The sequence below is a fragment of the Symphalangus syndactylus genome, chromosome 6 (genome assembly GCF_028878055.3).
Source record: "Symphalangus syndactylus isolate Jambi chromosome 6, NHGRI_mSymSyn1-v2.1_pri, whole genome shotgun sequence".
NCBI classification, from domain to species: domain Eukaryota; kingdom Metazoa; phylum Chordata; class Mammalia; order Primates; family Hylobatidae; genus Symphalangus; species Symphalangus syndactylus.
This window is the reverse complement of record NC_072428.2, coordinates 86,502,852-86,528,320: the sequence shown is the minus strand read 5'-3', so window position 1 is coordinate 86,528,320 and position 25,469 is coordinate 86,502,852. Positions and strand designations below refer to the sequence as shown.

Genomic DNA, 25,469 nt, shown 5'->3' with positions numbered 1-25,469 from the left:
CAGAACCTGCCAAGCTTTTATGTTCTCTCTGCTCTTTGGCCTAGAATTCCACACCTCTCTTCTCACCTCACCTTCCTTTTGCCTGGTTATTGTCCACTTTTTCCAAGATGCCTTGTCTGGCCAAGCTATTTTAGTGTAGTGGTTCCTAGTGCCACTGTAGCTCTGGTACCTATTTCTATGCTACTGCTCATCCAACTATATTTTTATTGACTCCTTATGTGTTTGAAATGATGCCTCATTAATGTCTGAAATACAAAAAATGCTCAATAAATATCTGTTGAATCAATGAATGGCTTAATGAGTTAATAATTAAATATATCAGAAGTTCCTTTCAGGGTTTAAAAAAGGTTATGAAAGGCTGTGAAATGTCAACAATCAGGGCCAGGTGCAGTGACTCTTGTCTGTAATCCCAGCACTTTGTGCAGCCCAGGCCGGAGGATCGCTTGAGTTCAGATGTTTAAGATCAGCCTGGGCAACATAAAAAGACCCCCATCTCTACAAATAATAATAATAATAAATAATAAAGTAGCTGGTCATGGGGGCCTGCACCTGTGGTCCCAGCTACTCAGGAGGCTGAGGTGGGAGAATCTCTTGAGTCAGGCAGGTAGAGGCTGCAGTGAACTATGATTGTGCTACTGCACTCCAGCCGAGCCAGACCCTGCCTAAAACAAGATTAAAAAAAAACACACACAGGATAAGATCTTAACTTTTAAAAACTGTTTCAGAGAGAAAATATCAAACAAAAGAAAAGGCTATTGGGAATTTACATGGATAACAAATTTGAATTTTTGTTCCTTGAGGGCCTTACGTCATTTATTAATTTTAATAGATTAAAACAGGAACTCTATTTTTTTTCAAAAATTTGTCCCCAAGAATTCCAGCCCAAGGGACATTATATTGTGATTAAAAGACTGTGTCAACACTAAATTGCTTATGTGAAAGAAAATAAGACAATCATTTGACTCTTTGAAATAGATAAAAACACATTCTTTATATTAATTCTAAAATGTGTAATTAAAATACTTTTCTATATAACTCCTTTTTTTACCATGTAAACTCTAGTTGACGTTTTAATTAAATGCATTGCATTGCCTTAATATTTTATGGAATGTATCAAGAGTTTTGTTCATGGACTGTATATTATCTGAGTTTTTATTTACCATGTTGGATTTTAATTGCATAACAAGAAAAATTCACAGTAGTGTTTCATGACCTTCTTATCTTGTTAAGTTTTACTCAAGCATTTCTTCTGTTTATGTTACAAATGTATGTTATGCAAATCTAAATAATGTGAAACATATTTGCCTCATGGAACAGCATATGGCTAAAGACCGATTTAGCTGCCTCAATTTGTAACTGAATTTTATAATTTTGTTAGAAAATTATTCTATTGTGGATGGACTGTTTTGCAGAATCACTATGACATGCATAGCTACAAAGAGAAACAAAATGCACTTGGGAGGATGAGGATGGATGGAAATGATTCACATATTTCAACATCCCAGTTCACACTCACATTCTGCTTAGGATGCTGAAAGAAACCAGGAAGAATGTGAGATTCTGAATGTGTGATTTTATTAGGCATTTAACTGTTGTTTGGGCTTTCGGTTTGTTTTGGTTTGGGAAGATGATTAGCACTACCTCTCAATGTTAAGAAGGTGGTTTTGAGGCATGAAGGAACAACAAAAACATCTTTTGAATCTGTTTATTTGTGTGTGCCAGCACCCATGGCTGTACTCTTGAGTTTTCTTGGTGGCAAACCAATGATATTGATACCATGGTGGTTAAACCAGATTCTCAAAGGAGAGAATATAAGTGGGGAATTGAAGAGTGGGGCTTTTTTCTTCTTCCTTTACCTTTCTTCGTTGTGACGGAACCATAAGTAAAGTATTCAAATAGCTCCTTAGAGACTAGCAGTCATGGCCAGAAGCTACAATAAGCATGTGGATAATGGGCATTCTGCCAAGTGTGAGAGAGAGAGCAGCAGCCTTGGATAAGAAATTATAGATATTCTTTAGGGACAGGAAAGTGGTAAGGGAATAACCTGAAGTCTACGTTTCTATATAGTTGAGGTGAATTCAAAACACGAGGCAGCACATTTGCTTATTATGTTTGTAGAACTTATCATTATAATGACAAATATTCTAACTTCATTTATAATTTTTTCATCTATTTTTCTAATAAATGACCTTACTTTGTGCCAGTTTATTCCCTGAATGTAAATATAGTTAATTAAAAATAAACAATTATTTATTTAAAATGTTTTAATATTATTAACAACTTGAAACAATAACTTAAATTTTCTCTGCATTCATTCTAACTCCCATTCATTCAATTGACATTGACTTTTAATTTACAAAATTCATAATGAGGATATATATTCACAAAGGTATTATTATTATGGATAAAAACTCAGTCAGGAAGAGGATTTCAGCGGCTGTAAACTTTGTAGTTTTATTTGCTGAAAAAAGTAAGAGGAAAAAAGTGTAGAAAAAATTCATGGACAATAAAATGTCTTATTAGTGATTATTTGTTAAATTAAATTCATGGACTATAAAATGTTTTATTAGTGATTATTTGTTAAAATAAAATTTAGTGTGCATTTACTTTGAAAAGCATCACTAAAAATACCCCCAAAACAAAGTTAATACTTTCAAAGCAAAGTGTCAAAAAGTACATGACAAATCAGGGTGTTTTTTTCCCCAAACTCTAGCTACACGTATCTTATCATACCTTAGGCATTTCAGGAATGGTAGGATTAAATTATACCTAGAATTGGTAATACAACTATGGGTCAGAATAAAATTTAAAAATAAAAATGGCAACAGAAATAAAAGGAGAAACTATGGGGGATTGTAATGTTACTGAAGATATTATCAACTTAATTAGAATATTGCAATAGTATGTCAAATATAACTGATAAAAAGAGTCAGCAAAAATATTTGCTTCTTGGCCAAAATGACATATGACATAAAGAACACTATTTCCTGGATTTTTATCTGGCCATTTACCAAACTTAATGACTTAGTAGCAAGATAATTACTAAGTATATTTGGATGATTTGAAAGGCATGGATACACAATGCAGCAATTCATTATACTGAAAACTTTATTGTTTCAACAAGCTGCTTTTAAAATCAAGTTGTAATGCCTTGTCTTCTTCAGACAGTTACTTAAAACCACTTCAAATACAGCAGGAGTAATCACACTGGAGGAAAACTTGGCCAAACATGCAGAAATACGGCACCTGAGATATGAGCTGATATGCTACCAAGAGAAATTGTGTTACTACAAAGAGGCATTGGAAGAGCAAGCCTATTTAATATATGATTTCATTTTGATTAGTTTCTGAACATATACCACATAGTTCAGTAAGAAACTTGTTTTTACTCCTTAAATCCTTTGTCACATTGAATTATTACAAGCTATCGAGTTTTCATTTCTAAGTTACATTATAAATGGAATAAAAATGTGCTTTATAACTTGCCTTTCATCTATCAAATAAGCTCTAATATTTATTCAATTTTTTATTAACCTCTTCTTCGTATGACCTTAAGCCAGCTAAATTTAAGTTAACTGAATTAAAATTGTATCCAAAATTAGGAAATTACATAGAAAATTCTCTAATTTGCAAGCAGCATTTTTTTTTTTAGGTCAAGCAGCTTTATGAGTACGCTACCAGTTTCAGTGCTTTATCATTAAATTTGTCTTCATGTGAACAGACATTAAACATTGTGTGACATATAATTAACCACGAAACTAAGAAGTAGCAATAATCTAACGATAGTCATCTTTTTGCTGGAGGCTTGTCTTAACCCATCAGCAGAGAACATGTGTGGTCACAAAATACCACATTAATACATTCTTTCACAGTCAGAGTAAGCTCTACCGAGCTTGCCAAATTCCAGCTCAGGTAGCTCCATTTTTCCAGCCCACATTCCTGCTGCTTTTTCAATTGGGTGAATTATTTTCACTTCCTCTCTTTTAAAGAGTTTCTGGCTCACATAGGTTATCAGGTTTCCATCCAGTGGCTGCTGCATTTCCACAGTGAGTGAATGATCTCTCCAAGGTACTTTGGGATGAAAGTGAGTGGATAAATGTGAAGAATTATATTTTTATTTCTTCTCTTTGGAGGGATTATTCTATAACTTTTGTGTTTAGCTTGGAGGGCTCCTTTGATTTGATTCTCTTCGAAATAAGCGAAACAGCCACCCAGATGGCAAGCACTTCAGATTTCAGCATAGTGTAATTCGATTTGGAGGTTCAATGAAACTCACTTGGAAATGTCCCTCCAGTAATATTTCCCCTCTTAGAAATTTAACTTTTAAATTCTTGGCTTCATGCAGAAACAAACTCCTAGGGAGGCTGAGTAGTGAGTGGCAAGGTGGTCATAGAAATTATTATTAACTCTTTAAATGAAATGCTAAAAAAAATTTGCCTTCTAATAGTCTCAGGATTTCACTATAGAAGCAGTATATACTGTGTAATTTTTAATTTCCAATTCCAATTTTATGATTCTTATATTCCAAAATTAATTTTTCATTTGTTTAGGAACCTCAGTAAGAATTACATTTAGTATTTATAGGAGACTTGCAAAGATATAGTAGAAAGATAAGAAAGATAAGAAAGTCTCTTTTTTTCAAACATATTAAAATCTTTATGAAGAAAAATTCACTAACAACTTCAGAAAAAGATGGTGTGAGCCTATCAGATATATAAATTTTAATGTATATTCTGTCAATTGCATTAGAATTTCTTGCATTTATGGACCTGGCATCCCCCAAAAGTGTTATTTCTAAGGTTTTGACTTTTACTAAGTCTAACCTGACTTAGGCAATCCTTTTCCCATATTTAAAGTCTTCCTTTTTTTAATACTCTGTTTATACACACACACACACACACACACACACACACACACATACAGAGAGAGAGAGAGAGAGAATTGGTAGAGAAACTCAAAATATTTCAAATTAATATTTTTTCTTTAATATTGATTTTTGTCAAATATTGTACCCCTTTATTCAAGCCCCTGAAGAGCTTAATTACTATATAATTCTCATTTTATAGCCTTGTCCAACTATGAAGCTGAAGTAAATTAAACTTTTCCCATTAATTAGAGTTAACATGAGGTGTTTGCTCTATAAATACACAGGTTTTAAAAAGCTTTACTTTTTTATACCTGAGAACCAGATGTAGGGAATAGAATGCAAGACCCATCAAAATAAACTGACTTGAATATGTTCAGGGAACATAGATTCTCAAGAATACACAGTAGCATCTATATTAACTCTAAATCAAGTATAACAGAGTTTAATCATCAGGAGAGAGTTTTAAGTTTTAATTGTTTATATAGAATGTGAAGTCTCTACATCTTATTTTGTACTTTCTCATTTTCTGCAAAGAAGATACCTAATATTAGCATATAACTCTAAACATTATAAATGTAATAATGGAGTCTTGCACATCTGCACCATACGTGCATCAGAACCTCTCAACACTGAGGGAAGAAAATCATTATCATTAGTACCTATGTTAGTGTTGGGGATTGCTCTTTTTAATTGCATGTTTAGGAGTTCATTCATCAGTCTTTATTGTCACAGTGCTGAAACAGTTTGCCAAGTTTGCAATTTTTAACCCCAAATTGTAGGAAAATATTACTTAGTTGTGTCTTAAGTGAGATTGTTTGGTACTCTGTCTAATTAAATTGAATCGAATTGAACTCCAGATCCAACTTTATCCACTCATGTCATTATTTCCATATATACATTTAGTGATAGCTTGAGCGGGTCAACTTCTGTAGTTTACATTCTAGATTAACAGAAATTTAGATAAATAAATTTAAGTTCTCAAAAGAGATGAGTTTCTGCTGAATTCTACTAACAGAGAAAGATACCATAAAGAATATTAAAAGTTCTCTAAAGTCACAAAGTAATTGAAACATGAAGAATTAACATATATATTAAAATAGTTTCATTTCTCTGGCAAAATTTTTATAAAGTCTTCATATAATTGCATTTTATAAGCATCAAATAACACCAAATATATGAGATATTAAATGACAATTTGTTTTCTCAGAGTGAGACACACACACTTTACAGCATCTGCACTTATTTTAGAGTCAAATTGCTCAGATTAACATGGCTTGAAATTTAATATCATTGCTTCGAGCACCAGAAAATAGATATGACAAGGCATAGTATGTAAAGAAATGCTGAAAGAATGTAACTGAAGTTGAAATATAAGTTTTAAAATCTTTATGACTACCACCTGATGTCTGTGGCAATGACAATTACCAATTAAAGTGGAGATGAAGGAGGAGCTGGGGTCAAAAGGACATCTGCCCCTTCCTCTCTCAGATCTGGGTGATTCCAGGTGAAACAGAGGATCCTTGAAAGAAAACCAGAAAAATCATTATGAACATGCCTCCTCTAATAACCATTTAATTGCTTAGGTAAAACATATTAAACTTCGATTATTTATAAAGCATGTATTCTAAATAGAGCACCAGTAGCATCAATTTATTTAGAGACAAACTGGGTTTTATAAATAAGCACATGGGTTTTACAGACCCATATGAGTTCTCTCACTCCTCTGAAAAAGTATGCAGGTGATGAAAGAAAATAGCACTTTTTAAATCATTTTATGAGACTGTATTATTTATTCTGAGATGTGTCAATTAAATATTTGAAAGGAATTGAAACTTGCTGGAAAAAGGTTAATGAAAAGGAGGTTCAATGTTAAAAATGATGGTGGGCTTTTATCAAGCATATCAAGAATGCTGTTGTTGATTTTTTTTATAAATTAGACTTTTATTTTTGATATAAGGGGTACATGTGCAGGTTTGTTATATGGCCTTATTGTGTGATGCTGAAGTTGGGGGTATAAATTATCCCATTAGCCAGGTAGTGATCATAGTGTCCAATAGGTAGTTTGTCAGCCCCTACCCCCCTCCCTCTTGTCCCCCTGCAGTAGTCTCGTCCCCCTCCAGTAGTCTGCCATCTTTATGTCTGCATGTACCCAATATTTACCTCTCACTTATAAGTGAGAACATGCAGCTGTTTGTTTGCTGTTCCTGCCTTAATTCACTTAGGATAATGACCTCTACCTACATCAATTTTGCTGAAATGGATATGATTTCATTCTTTTTATGGCTGTGTAGTATTCCATGGTGCATAAATACCACATTTTCTTTATCCAATCTAGCATTAATAGACACTTAGGTTGAATTTATGTCTTTGCTATTGTGAATAATTCTGCAATGAACATATGAGTGAGTTAGTAGATAAGCTCAAAATATTTCAAACACACATTGTCTTTTTGGTAGAATGATTCATTTTCCTTTGGATATTTACCAAGTAATGGAGATTGCAGTGTCAAATGGTAATTCTGTTTTAAGTTATTTGAGAAATCTCTAAACTTCTTTCCATAGTGGCTGAACTAATTTATACTCCTTCTAAGAGTGTATAAGCTTTACCTTTTCTCCACAGCCGCTCTGACATCTGTTATTTTTGAATTTTTAATTACAGCCATCCTGAGTGGTGTGAGATGATATCTCATTGTGGTTTTGGTTTTGATTTTCATTTCTATGATAATTAGTGATATGGAGCTTTTTTTTATGTTTTTTGACTTCCTGTATGTCTTCTTTTGAGAAGTACCTGTTTATATCCATCGTCCACTCTTTAATGGGGTTATCATAATTAAAACCCTCAACAAACTAAGCATTGAAGGAACATTTATCAAAATAATAAGTCATATATGACAAACGCACAAACATCATACTGAATAGACATAAGCTGGAAGCATTCCCCTTAAGAACAAGAAAAAGACAAGGATGCTTACTCTCACCACGCCTGTTCCACATAGCACTGGAAGTCTTAGCAATAGCAATCAGTCATCAAAACAGAAAAAGAAGTCAAACTCTCTCTTCACTGATTGATTCTATAACTAGAAAATTCTAAAGACTGCTGAAAGTCTCCTAGAACAGATAGATGATTTTAATAAAGTTTCAAGATATAAAAATCAATGTCTTAAAATCAGCAAAATTTCTATACACATATAGCATTCAAGCTGAGAGCCAAATTAAGAACACAATCTAATTTAAAATACCCACACAAAATAAAACCAGAATATCTAGAAATACATCGAAGCAGGGAGGTGAAAAATCTCTACAAGGTGAAAGATCTCTGTAAGGAGATACTGCTGCAGAAAAATCACAGATGATACAAACAAATGGAAAAACATTCCATTCAGTTGGATTGGAAGTATCACTATGGTTAAAATGGCCATACTGCCCAAAGCAATCTACAGATTCATTGCTATCCCTATCAAATTATCAACATCATTTTTCACAGAATTAGAAGAAAACTATTCTAAAATTCATATGAAACCAAAAAAGAGCCTGAATAGCCAAAGTAAAGCTAAGTGAACAACAACAACAACAACAACAAAGAAAAGCTGGAGACATCACATTATGTAACTTCAAACTATAGTACAAGACTACAGTAACTATAACTGCATGGTATTGGTACAAAAGCAGACACATAGACCAATGGAATGAAATAGAAAACCCAGAAATAAAGCTGCATATCTACAGCCATCTGATTTTTGACAAAGTTGACAAAAATAAGCAATGAGGAAAGGACTCCCTATTCAATAATTGGCACTGGGATTGCTGGCTAGCCATATGCAGAAGAATGAAATGGGGCCCCTACCTTTCACCATATACAAAAATTAACTCAATATGGATTAAAGATTTAAATATAATACCCTAACTAAAAGAATCCTAGAAGAAAACCTAAGATATACTCTTCTTGATATTAGCCTTGGCAAAGAGTTTTTGACTTAGTTCTCAAAAGCAATTGCAACAAAAACAAAAACTGACAAGTGGGACCTAATTAAAGAGCTTCTGCACAGTGGGAACTATCAACAGAGTCAACAGACAACCTACAGAATGCGAGAAAATATTTGCCAGCTATCATCCAACAAAGGTTTAATATCCAGAGTGTATAAGGAACTTAACTCCAAAAGTATTATTGTTTTTTTAATAGTTTGGAAAAGAATAACAAAATTTACTCTCAATAATTTGGAATATTTATTTTCATTTTTATTCTTCATCACAGTATTTGTATAAACATTCAATGTTTAATAACTTATAGAATAATTAATGCATAAGTACTGTAAATATTTATCAACAAATGCCATATTATGTACAATATTTCAATTTTAATATAAGGCTTCACACAGATAAGATAATGAAAATTAATATTTTCATGAAAAACTACTTTATTGGCTCCTATTTCAAGCATATAACCATAGAACTTATCCCTTAATGTTCCCAGGTTTCAAAATTCTCATTAAAGGTTGTTTTGTATAATTAATCTCCATTAAGTGTACCACAAGCGGTTTGGGTAAAAAAAGTAGTTTAGAAAAGTGACAATAAAAATCAATACTGAAAAACTTGTAGAAAAAACTAATTTAAAATAGAACATCATGATATTGCTCAATTTGGCAACTATGTACAACCCTGCTCATCTGTGAACCACGAACCTATAAACAATCTTAAAAGTCCGGAGTAACTTCTGAGAGTTGAGGGCACTTTCCTCAAACGTGATCTTAACTTTGCTAGTCATCTGATTTACCCACATTATCTTTTCTGCCTTTGTCTTGCTATTCTTATTTAGCACCCTTTCTCTTTCTCTATGATATCCTAAAATCACATCCTGATCCTGCCATTTTGAAAACTTTTCAGTAAATGCTGAGTTCACCCAACAACTATTACCATCCAGTTTTATCCTTGGATTTAAAACATAGCCTAGTGCTGGGCACAGTGGCTCACACCTGTAATCCCAGCACTTCGAGAGGCCAAGGCAGGCATATCACCTGAAGTCGGGAGTTCGAGACCAGCCTGACCTAAATGGAGAAATCCAGTCTCTACTAAAAATACAAAATTAGCCAGGCGTTGTGGCACATGCCTGTAATCCCAGCTACTTGGGAGGCTGAGACAGGAGAATCGCTTGAACCTGGGAGGTAGAGGTTATGGTGAGCTGAGATCGTGCCATTGCACTCCAGACTGGGCAACAAGAGTGAAACTCTGTCTCAAAAATAAATAAATTAAAAATAATAATAATTAAACATAGCCTATAGAACAAATGTGGCCTCCTGACCCAGAGGTGTGGCTAAACTTACATTCTAAGCCAAAAAAGTTTTACCTACATAGCTACTATACACCAATTTGAAGAAACCATGAATTGCAGTAGAGTGATGTTTTGTGTTTACTTCCTGCAGATGACAAGTTTGCAATGACATGAGAATAACTTTGTCCAAATGAGAAAAAATTATAGATCTGCCCAGCTAACACTTTCGCTGAAGAAGTTTCACCAAAATTTGCAAAACAGACCCACATCATTTCATGGAGGAGGAAATGACCAAGTATATGAATATAACACTTGTTTGCCCCTATAGTCATCGCCACTTTATACAATATAGATAGTAGATCAGGGATACACATATTTGTTTTACTATAGTCAAACATCAGCGTCATGGAAAGCTGACAGTGATACTAGGCTGCTTTCAAAAATCAACGTTTTCTATAGCTTAATTCAGCTTTTGATGTCTAATGACTGATGAGGTTATTTTGTCTAATGGGTATAATTAGACACCTTATATACTAAAATTGAAACTACGAGAGCAATACAAGTACATTGCGTATTTATTCAAATAATTTTAATACATTCATTTAAACTGTCAAAAGCGTGAAGCAAATAGAAAATGAAAACTGAAAGAATTTTAAGATCAAGAGAATCCCAGAGTTTGTAGAACCGCAGGCATAGATGAATAAAATGCAGTCACAATTTCATAGAAAAGTTACAGGTTTTCATGACTAGAAATCATAATCTAGATTCTTGAGGCTATATTTGACTAGTGAATTTAAGCATGTGACTGTGGTATTAAGTATCTTACATACCAGTGTGTTCAACTTTCAGAAGAAGTTGATTGAGTCGACAAGAAACTATATGCACCAAAAAACCTGCCATGCTAACATTTTGAAAACAATCAAATGGCACCTAGAATCATCCTGAAATTTTTAGTTATATAGGAGACAAAAATCTGTGCAGTATGTAAATCTACCTTAGTCTGTGAAAGGATATATTCTTTTATAAAAATCTCAAGTTTGACACTGAGCATACTTGAGCCTTGAATATTGAATGCGCATGCATTCTCAGACATGTGTCTAAGGTCGAAACTCAGATGTACCTTGACTAAACCCTCCTTTCTCACTTTCCTCCAGAAGACTTCAAATATCTATCTCACATTTATTTGATTAATGGCTAAAAGTAAGTCAACAAGTAATCATTTTAAAATAATAAACAGGTTAAATTAAACTCTTCTGGTTTGCTTTCTGCATCACTATGAATAATTTTTTTTTTTTTTCTTTTTTTGAGACAGGGTCTCACTCTGTCGCCCAGGCTGGAGTGCAGTGGCACCATCTCGGCTCACTGCAAGCTCCGCCTCCCGGGTTCACACCATTCTCCTGCCTCAGCCTCCCTAGTAGCTGGGACTACAGACGCCTACCATCACGCCCGCCTAATTTTTTTTTCTTTGTATTTTTAGTAGAGACGGAGTTTCGCCATGTTAGCCAGGATGGTCTCGATCTCCTGACCTCGTGATCTGCCTGCCTCGGCCTCCCAAAGTGCTGGGATTACAGGCATGAGCCACTGCACCCAGCCTCGATTTTTAAAATAGGGTACAGTGTATACTGCTCAGGTGATGAGTGCATCAAAATCTCACAGATCACCACTAATAACTTACTCATGTAACCAAATACCACCTGTACCCCAATAACCTGTGGAAAAACAAAATAAAAATACAAAAAATAAAATGCATGTTTTCTGCAGATTATAATTAATTAGCCCATTAATTTTTTTTGATAATGTAAGCTATTGGAACATCACTGCAGTAGAAAAGTGCCATTCTCTTTATAGAAAAAGAGAAGAAAGGTCCACATCTTTGGAGAATACATTCATTTTATCAGTGCATAACAATAGATGATTAATAATGCTCCAGGAGTCAAATAACACAAAAAGTGTAGACAATGTCAGATTAGATTGTAGATTGGGATACTTCTCAAGTTCAAAGAATATTGTAATGTGTATCTTGAAGACTATATTTGCAACAAAATAATGAAGAGGTGCTTTGAACACATGAAAGCAATGTAATTCCCCTGTCCAATCACTTTGCACAGGTATTCTTCGACCCTGTCCTGAAACTTGATTGTTAGATTAACATTTAAATTACTACAGTATGATGTTGTTACATACCACAGAGAGCTCCATTTGGAAAGGCCATTTTAATTAGAGATAATATGAATACTAAAACTACATTTCTGGCCTACTCACACCTTTCCATCATGTCTTCTAAAATCCTTCTTTCTTGGTAATTAAATCCCTAACAACAAACTCAATTTGCAAGAAGCTTCCAAAATGTCTTTACCTTAATTGAACAATTGTTTCCACAATAGGCATAATAATGGAGCCTCAAAGATGTCATTGTCATAATCCTGGAACTTGTGAATATGTTACCTTACCTGGCAAAAGGGACTTTACACATGTGATCAAGTGAAAGACCTTGAGGAGGAGAGACTACTCTGACTTATCCAGGTAGACCCAATATAATCACATGGGTCTTTAAGAGATAAGATGTTTTGATAAAAGCAGATACAGTGCAAGAAAAACTAGATCCAGAAATGCTTGCTTTGAAGGTGGAGGAATGGGGCCATGACCTACAGGGATGCCTACTCAGGAGGTGCTGTCAGCCTCTACCATGTGTGGGAGGATGGCTGGATTCCAGTCTCCAGTGACAATGTAGCTGATCTACATGACAAGTATAGTGGATCTACCCCTTGAAGGAGGGTAGATGTGACTGCTTGCATTTTGGGGTAACTGTCATTGTAATATGGATCAGTGCTCCATCCAGGTATAGTGGAGGGGTCTTCAACTGTGTCAATACTTTTTTAAAGCTCTGGAACTTTGACTTCTATGGGTTACCAGTTGTTAATGAGCTGCTGCCGAGGTGTCTATTTGTTTTACTTTCTTGAATGTTAACATTATACTATTCAATAGTTGAAAAAAAATAATGTTTTCTGTATGCGAGAAACTAAGCCTGGAACTAGAGACACAGCAATAAACAAAGCCCCAAACTATTGTTCTATTTTCTTCATAAAATTACCCAAAATATACTTTTCTCTCCTATTTTTACTGTTCCTTTCTTCAATATTTGACACTGTTACCTGCTTTCTGGCACTTATTTATTTTACTCCTTTATCACTTATCACCTTGATTTTAACAACAGCCTCCTGAACAGTCTCTGAGTCCCAGCCATCAATTCTGTACTCTGCTGCAAAGAGTTCTTTCTGAATTGTGAATTTTTTCTCATCATTCCTCTGGTTAAAAATCATTCATTGACTACCGATAGCCTCCAGAATAAAGTATTAAGTCCCTATAATTTTATATAAGGGATTTTATATGTACTTAGCTAATTACACACATTTTTATCTCTAAAATGCTGCTTTTATAGTTTGTGTACCAGTCATTTTAAACTTCTTTTGCTTGGATATCATTCTGAATATCTCTTGCTGGAACCTAAACAAGTTGGACCTAAATAAAATAGTTTCTGCACAGCAAGAACAACTATGAACAGAGTATGGACAACCTGCAGAATGGGAGAAAATATTCACAATCTATGCATCCAACAAAGGTTTAATATCCAGAATCTATAAGGAACTTAATTCAAAAGCAAAAAACAACCGCATTAAAAAGTGGGCAAAAGACATGAACAAATTCTTCTCAAAAGAAGACATACAAGTAGCCAACAACCATATGAAAAAATGGTCCACATCACTAGTCATCAGAGAAATGCAAATCAAAACCACAATGAGATACCATCTCACACCAGTCAGATGGCTATTTTTAAAAAGTCAATAAATAATAGGTGCTGGTGAGGTTGCAGAGAAAAGGGAACACATACACTGCCAGTGGGAATTTGTTTAAATTAGTTCAGCCACTGTAGAAATCAGTTTAGAGATTTCTCAAAAAACTTAAAACAGAATTATCATTCAACCCAGTAATCCCATTACTGGGTATATGCCCCAAGGAAAATAAATCATTCTACCAATAAGACACATGCATTTGTATGTTCATTGCGACATTATTCACCATAGCAAAGACATGGAATCAACATAGGTGCCCATCAACAGTGGATTGGATAAAGAAAATGTGATGCATATACCCATGGAATACCATGCAGCCATAAAAATAATAAAATAATTCCTTAGCAGAAACATGAATGCAGCTGGAGGCCATTATACTAAGCAAATTAATGTAAGAACAGAAAACCAAATGTCACACGTTCTCACTTATAGAACATACTCAACAATAGACATTGAGAATCACTAGAGGGAGTGAAGGAGGCAAGGGTTGAAAAACTAACCTTTGGGGACTATTCTCAGTACCTGGCAATGGGATTAATCAAGACCCAAAACCCCAGTACATATACACATGTAACAAACCTGCACATGTACTCCCGACTCTAAAATAAAAGCTGAAATTATTAAAAACATGCAAAAACGTTGTTGCAGATAGGTAGGTTTAATTTAGAGCATTTGTAAAAATTATTATGCTATGTTGCACATGCTTCCTTGGGACTGCCTAGATAGTAAAATCATGCTTCTATTTTTTTCCATATTTTGATTGCCATTGGCTTTAGCAAAACTGATTAGATTAGTAGAACAACTAAGGGAAGAATAGACACATTCTTAATTTCTTCAGACACCCAATAAAGATAATACATTATTGTATTAATCTATACTTTTATAATTTATGACGGACTCTTCCTAGGATTAATATATTAAAGTTTATGTTTAACATAACAGTGTGACATGACACTTATTAAAAAATGAAATCAAAGGTTGAAATATAAAAATGATTTATTATTTTATCCCCAAAGACCTTGTTAGTGACAGCATGTAATTTGAAGGTAACGTGGAGATGCAACAAGGAGGTACAATAGTTTGCTAACTAAGGATTCCCTTTTCCCATATGACTTTTCTTTTTTTCTTTCTTTCTTTCTTTCTCTTTCTTTCTTTCTTTCTTTCTTTCTTTCTTTCTTTCTTTCTTTCTTTCTTTCTTCTTTCTCTTTCTTTTCTTTCTTTCTTTCTTTCTTTCTTTCTTTCTTTCTTTCTTTCTTTCTTTTTCTTTCTCTTTCTTTCTCTTTCTTTTTCTTTCTCTTTCTTTTTCTTTCTCTTTCTTTCTTTCTTTCTTTCTTTCTTTCTTTCTTTCTTTCTTTCTTTCTTTCTTTCTTTCTTTCTTTCTTTTTCAATACTGAATAGAAGCAAAACCTGAGCGTTTCATTTTTATCAAATTACTGGCTCGATGGTAGTTTTTAAGAATTTCATTGATTTTTTGTTCCATGGTTTTAGAGCTGAGGCTTTCTTTCCCTTGTGAAGCTACACATGACAGAAAGATATGATACAATTTATCTTAATTCCTCAGGTCTCAATACAATATTTTTGCAACTTTATGCAACTGAGATGCGGAAATTTTTTTAAAGCAGAAAAAAGGAAGAAAATTTACCATAGACTGGATAGTATTAATATTATGATGGAAAGCAGGCAGTTTTCAAACCTTTATTGATTTGCTTTGTGTAGATCCAGCTAACTTCAATATTAGCTATATATTCCAGAAGGAAGCTTCTCACATTATTTTGAGAGTTCATTGTGGTCTTAAACGCAGTGTTTCATGTAGTGCACAACCCAATAAAATACTAAAAAGCCATAAAGAGATAAAATTCTCTTCCATAAAGTAGAATTCAGCAACCAAATCAACCAGAAAACTTGAGCCATGATGACATTTTCAGTGACCCCAAAGCAATCGCCTTTATGGTTCAAGCAATGTGTAATGTTGGTGTTTAACCCTATTGAGAATGTTGGTCACGACTTACACTGGCTTTCTATTATCTCTGTTTTAACAGCTGGAATTTCTGCCTGAGTAGTGTGTTTTAAATTTACAAGGCATTCCCAGTATTAACATGTGGGCTGCATTTTCTGTTTCAATGTGATATGGAGAAATTTTTCAATGGCTTCTCTTGTGCTTGAAAGTAATCACTAATGTGGGCAGATACATGTGTTTGTCAGAAAAAAGTGTCTCTAAAATATAAATGGTAGATCTCTCCAGGGGAGTTTTCCTCTTCGGGCCTTGAGGGATGCCCTCAGAACCCAGAATGTCTGCGGTAAGCTCTTTTCAATAGGTGTGAGTCATTGCACAGCAGGTGCCACATGTGATGCCAACTCAATAAAATGAGTTTCCCATTTGTAAATCAGCTTCACGAACTAATACTCTTTTGCTTGTCTTCAGTGCCATTGGGATATTCTGAAATATGCTAGAAGTCAACTAGAATATTATAAGTACTACAGGACAAAACAAACAATCATTTATTTTATTAGTTATTTCTAGTGATTAGGAAAAATAGTAAAACACACAATGTTCATTACATATGTTTCTGTCAACAATGGAAAATAGGCAAAAGTGCAGTATTGTTACACACACAATGTCTCCAATAAATAAACATAATATGCAGTTTAATTCTTTAAATAATAGCTACATGATAATGTGTATCACAAATTAATTTTGAATGTGATTCGCTCTACCATTTCTTTTTTGTTTCTCCTGCCAAGCAATAAAAATATTTATTAAAAGATATTCGAAACCTTTCCCAAAGACTAAATAAACAAGCAGAAAAAATACAAAACAGGAGTAAAATAGCAAGTAAATATTTTGACTTTAAGGCTAATAGTTTTGCATTTTAATTGCTTTTTAACATTTTTTTCTCTAAAATAGTAATATATTTGTATCATACTTTAAAATTTAGGAAATACTTTTGCATGTATTTATCTTGTTTCATCCTCACAGTAAACCTGTGAAGTAAACAGGGTCAATAATATTTTCCACAAATATTATTTTCTTTTTAGAGGTGAGGAATCAGAGGCAGGGTGAGGCTTGGCAAGTCTCAGTGTCTTCTAACTAACAATTCCATATTCATTTACAGTTTTACCCACTTTACTTATCATTGTAGTTGGAGAGGAGTATATGTGTTTGTGTTGTTAGGTGTGCTTGAGTGTCATTTATAAGGTATTTAATGCATAATCAAGGCCCGAAAAGATATATTAAGATTTTTTCAAAAAAAATCTTATTTTATAATTCATTAAATTGCATTTTCAAATGTTTGTAAGTCCTTTAATACCATCGGAATAGCTGGCAGATGTTATTAGCATTTTTTAACAATTCAGCACATAAATATAATACATGTAAGTAAACTCAATTGTCTTATTCCTAAAACTTTTAATAAGTATTTGCTTAAAGCTACATTTGAAGGCAAAATTCTGTTTTCACTTCCTAATCATTATGTCAGGATTCCACTCTCTTCCTCACCCTAAGTGACCTAACTTTATGCCAATATTACAACTCCCACACTCACCCTCTCAAACTCTTAAATTCCACGTTGACAGCTCTGCCTACTGGCTATGTATGCCAGCGTGTCCTAGAGTATTTGAAGCAAATATCCTTCAAACCTTATGATGTCTTTCCGAAGCCTGCTTTTACTGGAAAAACATCCTTTGCTGCCTATGTCATCCTCACCAACTTTTCAAATATAATCATGCCAGTTTCCTTTTCAAAAACCCTGCAGTGCTTCTGTTTTTGAAGGAAGTCTAACCTCAAAAATGGGCAGCTCAGGCCCTTCACAGTTTGCCCTCAGGCTTTGTCCCTCACAGTTTCCCCTCCCCTCTCCCTCATCCAATCCACACTCCTGCACAAGTGACTTTCTTTAAAGTTGCATGCATGATAATACCCACAGCTGTTTGATTACTGGGGAAGGGAAATTCCATTCGGTTGTTTGCTTATTCGTTTGTTTTCCTACAATACTAACTCCTATTTATCCAAAAGAAAATGCTGTTTAAAAATGATTTTGCTGGAAAAAAAAAAATGACTTCACTGATATTCTCTAAGAAATCTCCAATCAAAATTTCTCCCATGGATGATGCTATCTCTTGTAGCATTATTTACATTGCATTGTGATTATGCACTCATGGATAATTTAACAAACACTTAAGAAGCTTACTATATTTCAAGCTTACTATGTTTCGGGTATTCAATCAATATTGAATATAGGAAGTATGACGCATGCTAGTCTTTTTTAAACCCCATGAAAATTGAGAAAATAGACTCTTTAATTGTCAATTTAACATAGAAAAGCCAAAACGGGCCAGGTATGGTGGCTCATGCCTGTAATCCCAGCACTTTGGGAAGCCGAGGCGGGTGGATCACTTGAGGCCAGGAGTTAAGGACCAGCCTGGCCAACATGGTGAAAACCTGTCTCTACTTAAAATACAAAAATTAGCTGGGCATAGTGGTGCACGCCTGTAATGCCAGCTACTCAGGAGGCTGAAGCAAGAGAATGACTTGAACCCAGGAGACAGAGGTTACAGTGAGCCAAAATCCTGCCACTGCACTCTAGCCTGGGTGACATTAAAAAACAAAAGGAAAAGCCCAAATGAATACCACGGAATACTATGCAGCCATAAAAAATAATGAGTTCATGTCATTTGCAGGGACATGGATGAAGCTGGAAACCATCACCCTTAGCAAACTAACACAGGAACAGAAAACCAAACACCACATGTTCTCACTCATAAGTGGGAGTTGAACAATGAGAACACATGGACACAGGGAGGGGAACATCACACACCGGGGCTTATTGGAGGGTAGGGAGAAAGGGGAGGGAGAGCATTATGACAAATACCTAATGGATGTGGAGCTTAAAACCTAGATGATGGGTTATTAGGTGAAGCAAACCACCATGACACATGTATACCTATGTAACAAACCTGCACGTTCTGCGCATGTATCCCAGAACTTAAAGTGAAATAAAAATGAAAAAAAAAATTGATGTGAAATCTTTGAAAATTAAAATGTTATATGAAACCAAAAGTTACTATGGCCAAGGAATAAATTTCAAAGACAAATGGGCAAAGTTCATTACACAAAATAACTGAGTTGAACAAAATAGAAAAGGAAGTGGCCACATAGTCATTGCATGAAAACATTGATTATTAATGGTTGCCTATTGGAACTCTGAAATAAATTTTCACTGCATTGCTAAAAAAAAAGAAAAGAAAGAAAAGAAAAAGGAAAGCCCAAATGAACAGGTTTCTGCTATTCATATATAAAATAGGATATTTTTTCCTTCAATATATTAACTATATTTTAATAGCTAATAACAACTTTTTTTCTTACTTTTTTTTTTTTTTTTTTTTGAGACAGAGTTTTGCTCTTGTCATCCAGGCTGGAGTACAGTGGTGCAATCTCGGCTCACTGCAACTTCTGCCTCCCTGGTTCAAGCAATTCTTCTTCCTCAGCCTCCCAAGTAGCTGGGATTACAGGCATGTGCCACCACACCATAATAATTTTTGTATTTTTATTAGAGATGGGGTTTCGCCATGTTGGCCAGGGTGGTCTTGAACTTCTGACCTCAGGTGATCCACCTGTCTCAGCCTTCCAAAGTGCTGGGATTACAGGCGTGAGCCAACGCACCCGGCCTAATAACAACATTTTAATGGTTGAATTATATTTGGTAAAATATAATTTCAATGGCAGACATAAAGTTTTGAGAAGGAATGTCTCTCTGTATCTGAAATGTAAAAATTAATGTAAGGTTAAATTTCTTGGAAAGTTAAATTTTTATTAGAAAAAAATAAATATAAATTTAAAAATATATCTTAATTTGAGTTGGAAACGCTAACGGGTAAGTTAAAAAATTAATACAATATGATTAAGGGTCATCATATTTGTTCTAGAAAGGTGGCACAATCTCAGCTCACTACAACCTCCCCCTCCCAGGGTCAAGCCATTCTCCTGCCTCAGCCTCTCGAGTCACTAGGATTACAGGCACACACCACCATGCCCGGCTACTTTTTGTACTTTTAGTAGAGATGGGCTTTTGTCATGTTGGCCTGGCTGGTCTCAAACTCCTGACCTCAAGTGATCCACCCACCTCAGCCTCCCAAAATGCTGGGGTTACAAGCATGAGTCATTGTACCCAGCCCAAGCAAGTGGTATTAATGGGTAATTTCCAAATGACATTTTTGGCAATTGGTGTTAATAACTATCTATAATAAAGAGCATATAGGTGGCAAATTTGCGAGAAAATGTTCTAGCTCAATAACGTATAAGCAATTAATGTGGCTGATTGTATTTTCCAGCACTGGCTATAACAACAAGGTCTTTTATCCAATGTGCTGTTCTGTGCAGGGGCCACCAACTCACTGCCCAATTAATTGGTGACTTTTTTTTTTTTTTTTTTGGAATGCTCCCTCTTGGAATCCAGCTACTATGTTAAGAAGCTCAAAGCACTTGAAGGAGCCATGTGTAGGTTTTCTAACTCAAAGTCCCAGTGCAGCGCAGCCTTTGAATCATCACAGCACAATTTCCAGACATCTAAGTGAAGATGTCTCCAGACGATTCCAGTCTGCAGCCATTTGAATATTCTCAACTGAAGCCCTAAAAATTGTAGATGAGAAACAAGCCACCTCCACCGGGCCCTGAATAAATCCCTGACCCATAGAATCCATTACCATTAAAAAATGGTTTTACACAATTGCATTTGAGAGTTTTTTTGTTGTGTGGCAATAGAGCATGATTTAAATAGAAGAAATATTAGAGGTAGTCACTACCATTAACACAATTACTAATAAGGCAAATGAAGAATTTACTGACTATCAAAATAAGACAAATAAAAAGTTATAATAATGTCTGGAAGTGAAAGAATGTTGAAAGAGATGTTCTCACACTTTGCTAATAAAAGTGTGAAATGGTATAACCTGTGGAAAACAATTTAGCAATAACTGTCAAATGTCTTAAGAGCATTATCACCTAAATGAAACAATGCATTGTCATTTTACTGGTAAGAGTCATTGAAATGAAAACACATATATAGAGATATATAGGTAGATAGATACACAAAATTGACATAGGTATCAAAAGTTAGGCAATCATATGCTTTTTCAGAGCATTAATTAGTGCCATGATTTTGAAGATTAATTTAGGGGTGCCTATTAATTTCAAAGAGAGATTGATCATTTTATCAACAAATTCTCCTGATTAGAATCTGTTCTAAACCAAGATAAATGCACAAGTCTTTATCTGCCACATGTGTGTAATAGAAAAAAGATATCCAACATAAATGTTGATCAATACAGAAAAAATAATTTATAGTACAGTCATACATTGAATGCATAAATCTTATTGTAATTTTTCAAATCACCCAAGAAAACAGTAATATATTTCAGCAGGGTTTGGTGCTTGGGTCCAGGACAGTAGCTTCTGAAAAGTTTTGATATGCATTTTATATCTTTCTGAGTGTTTGGACTTTTGCAATTTTTGCACTGTACATATATTGAATTTTTAAACAAATAATTTTAACCACATTAATTTTTTCACTTGAAAGACAACTCTGTAAAGGGGCATCGCACTAGTACCAGACTCACACATTTGTTGCAAAGATTATATGATGTGATTTGTGTTAAAAATGTCTTGTTCAAAGTAAGTGATTTAAAAAAATGATTATCATTTTTGGAAAAGAAAGAATATTAAAATGTAAACGTAATATGTATTTTTGGAGGTTGCTTCAAACTAATATTTACAAAGGGAACTGAATGTCTTATTGAGTTTTATATTTCACAGCATGTTGCCAGTGAATCACCTATAAAAGTCACTCTTGGACTGACTGTTTACAACACTGACTCTTGCTCATATCCCAGATTTACTAACCGAAATTCCTCTTATCTTGATTTATGACAAGCTCCTAACTAAAGTTTCCACAGTCCAGTCAAAGTACAACAATCTTAACAATGCTTCCCAATTAGTTTAGAAGCATCTTTAAAATTAATAATTGGAGAAGCTTTCACATTCTGAACACTCACGAAAACATCTATTCCATAAAAATATATCTCTAAATACTTGTTGAAATATTAGTACATTCTGTGTTCTACAGAAAAGCTTTCAGATTTTCAAAATCTAAAATTTTGAAGTATAGATTTACGAAATTTCTAGAGGTGTTAAATGTGAATAGTTAATTGTAAATGAGGATGCAAGACAAAGGCGATACAACACTAAGCAAACAAGGTGTTGTATCGTTTTATTTGAGGGTGTAGCTCAAAAGTTTTTATAGCTCCATAGCTTATCAAAGTTAGACATAAGAACGGTTAAACATTTTTCACTGATAAAATATATGATGATCCCAATCAAACCTCATTATTTTGGGGAAGAATATAATTTAATTTAAGAACATTTCATAGATTTTGTATTTCTATACTTAATATTTTTCTTTAAAAGAATTATTTATGAAGAAATTCATTAGAAACTATATTTTTCATATATTAGGTTGGTGCGAAATAATTGTAGTTTTACCATTACTTTTCATGGCAAAAACCGCAAGTTACCTTTGCACCCACCTACTACGTATATATAAATTTTAAATTCTAACAACACATTTGAGAAACTTTCCGTCAAATGAACACCATTTAGGTGTTCCAGATTATTTAAATCTGGAATCATCAATTCCAGATTGTTTCATATATTGCTCTTACTTAATAAAACCCTGCAAATTGGCTCCCTGGAAAACAACTTTATTAAACTGATCAAAAATCTTTCTCTTACAAAGAAGACATTATAAAATAATATTGATAGTATTTTGGATTAAGTTCTTTTGCTCTGGGGACTGCCATTTTCAAATGCAACATAAAATAGAAGATACAAATGCATTAAAAAGCAGTATGCAATCTCAAAGCAAACTTTATTAAATTAGAATTCATCCAATATGCTTTCAACTTATCAATACATTAACATAGCAAAACTAACTAGCGTCTTACCTGACTTTATTTTTAATAATAACAAACCTATGCTTCTTGCTCTAAAAAATTAAACTGTGTTCTACATACTTTTAAGACAAATGTGCACAATAAACCAAATTTACTTTTGTTCTTCCTGATGCCAATTACTATTTTGTGCCACACTTTGGCAGAATTGGCTAATTTTAGGATAGATTTATTTATCCTCAACTGTATTTCTTATGGATGTAATTCTAATAGCATTCTTTTACAAAAAATCTTTATCTAAAAATAAGTGTCCTTTTAGTCCATATTGTGTCCATTTAACAAACTAAATGTTAGACCTTGAAAAAGTTCTACTCTCTTTCTCATTGAGGATGCCACTTTTATTCATCTGTGTGACTCAGTTTATACATGATTTTGCACAATTAATATCCTAAATGACCTGTAGGCATATACTATTCAAAACATGTTTGAGTTAACTGACCATAAACTGATCCTTACTTAATAAAGAAATTATTGAATTTTTGGCCTTGGCACAGTGGCTCACGCCTGTAATCCTGGCACTTTGGGAGGCCGAGGCAGGCAGATCACCTGAGGTCAGGAGTTCGAGACCAGCCTGGCCAACATGGTGAAATCCTGTCTTTACTAAAAAAAATACAAAACTAGCTGGGCATGGTGGCACAAGCCTGTAATCCCAGCTACCCAGGAGGCTGAGGCAGGAGAATCGCTGGAACCCGGGAGGCAGAGGCTGCAGTGAGACGACATCGTGCCACTGCACTCCAGCTTGGGAGACAGAGCGAGCCTACGTCTCAAAAAAAAAAAAAAGAAAGAAAGAAAGAAAAGAAAGGAAAAAAGAAACTATTTAATTCTTTATTCTTCAATATTTATACATTAAACCTCATCTGAATATTCTAACAAAAATATCAGACACTCTAAGTGAATGTAATATCTTCGCCTATAGTTGGTTGGCAATATTATTTATATTATTAGTCTTTCATGATGTAAAATCCCATGGTTAATACAGTTAAATAACTGTCTCTTCATGTACATTTTAGTTTGTATCCTAATATTTTTTCTAAATTATTAAATAAATGTTTTTCTTTCCCTCTATATAGGTAACATGTCATTTTCTGTGTCTATTATAAAGTCAATATTCAACTTCAAAGTAGCAACAAGTTGAACTCATGCTGGAGCCTGTCTTTGTATAGATTACATTGATGTTAACTTATTTCATGATGTGTTTATATCATATGATTTAATTGTTTATGTGGGGATCATAATATCAATACTATATTTGGTAATCTGAAACTTTCAGCTGAAATATTTTTTCTTATGATACCTGTTACTATTCAAAATTTAGGCATTATATTTTATGGTAGTTCTCTAACATATGTGAGTGTCTGTGTGTTTGTACACACACACACACATATATATATAAAATGTGTGTTAAAGATATACAATACAAATAAATCTAAAAGGTGAGGCATAATAAGAAAATAAAAATGTTGTCTGATCTAATAAACTAGTAAGAAGAAAATGTGGGGGAGGAAGAATAAGAAGAGGAGAAGAATAGAAATAAAATGAATGAGAATAATAACCAAGATTTTTTATAAAGAGAGTTAACTCAAGTGGCGGATAAGAAAGATGAAGTTTCCGGTTTGATTTTATAACCTTTCGACCTCAATTTCATTACTTGTAAAATATATATACATACATATATATACACACATATACATATATATGTATTTATGTTTCTGTTACTGCTATCTTCTATGACTATTATGAGAATCAGAGGAAGGAATGCAAGTAAAAGTCAACAGAGAAGCTTCAGAAACTAGAAAATTTGAATACATGATATAAGCAAGTATACAAAGAAAACTGATGTCTTAAAAATCTAAGGGTTTGCAAGCAGATATTTTATACCAAACCCAATGGTGCATAATGCTAATTTTACTCAGCATTATTTTCTTTTTGTTGTTATTCTACAGTTAATTTTAAAACCTTGTTCAATATTGTAGGAAGCCAATATGGTATAAGCATGTACATCTATATGGGTGGTTGTATTAGTCCGTTTTTATGCTGCTGATAAAGACATACCCAAGACTGGACAATTTACAAAATAAAGAGATTTAATTTCAACATGGCTGAGGAAGCCTTACAATCATAGCAGAAGGCAAGGAGGAGCAAGTTACATCTCACATGGATGGCAGCAAGCAAAGAGACCTTGTGCAGGAATGCAGGAAAACTCACCCTTATAATAACCGTCAGATCTCGTCAGACTTACTATCATGAGAACAGCATGGGAAAGACCTGCTCCCATGATTCAGTTACCTCCCACTGGGTCCTGGTGGGAATTCAAGATGAGATTTGGGTCAGGAGACAGCCAAACCATTTCAGTAGTATTTCAAAGCACTATGGATAAATGATAGATTCTTCCATAAATGTTGTTTGGATAACTGGATTGTCATCAAAAAAAATAATAATAAAGTTTGATTATCATGTTCTACAACCTTGTAATCAAATTTCAGATTGAT

At 34.0% G+C, this 25,469-nt stretch overlaps 1 protein-coding gene across 2 annotated transcripts in view; it reads right to left on the bottom strand.

Annotated features, from left to right (window-relative positions):
• SEMA3E (semaphorin 3E) overlaps window positions 1-25,469 on the bottom strand; it is a 277,698-nt gene that overhangs the window by 48,559 nt on the left and 203,670 nt on the right. For both annotated transcript variants that reach the window (XM_055283382.2, XM_055283383.2), the window contains exon 5: window positions 6,293-6,386. In XM_055283382.2, coding sequence (XP_055139357.1) covers window positions 6,293-6,386 — 94 coding nt within the window. The remainder of the gene's footprint in view (window positions 1-6,292; window positions 6,387-25,469) is intronic.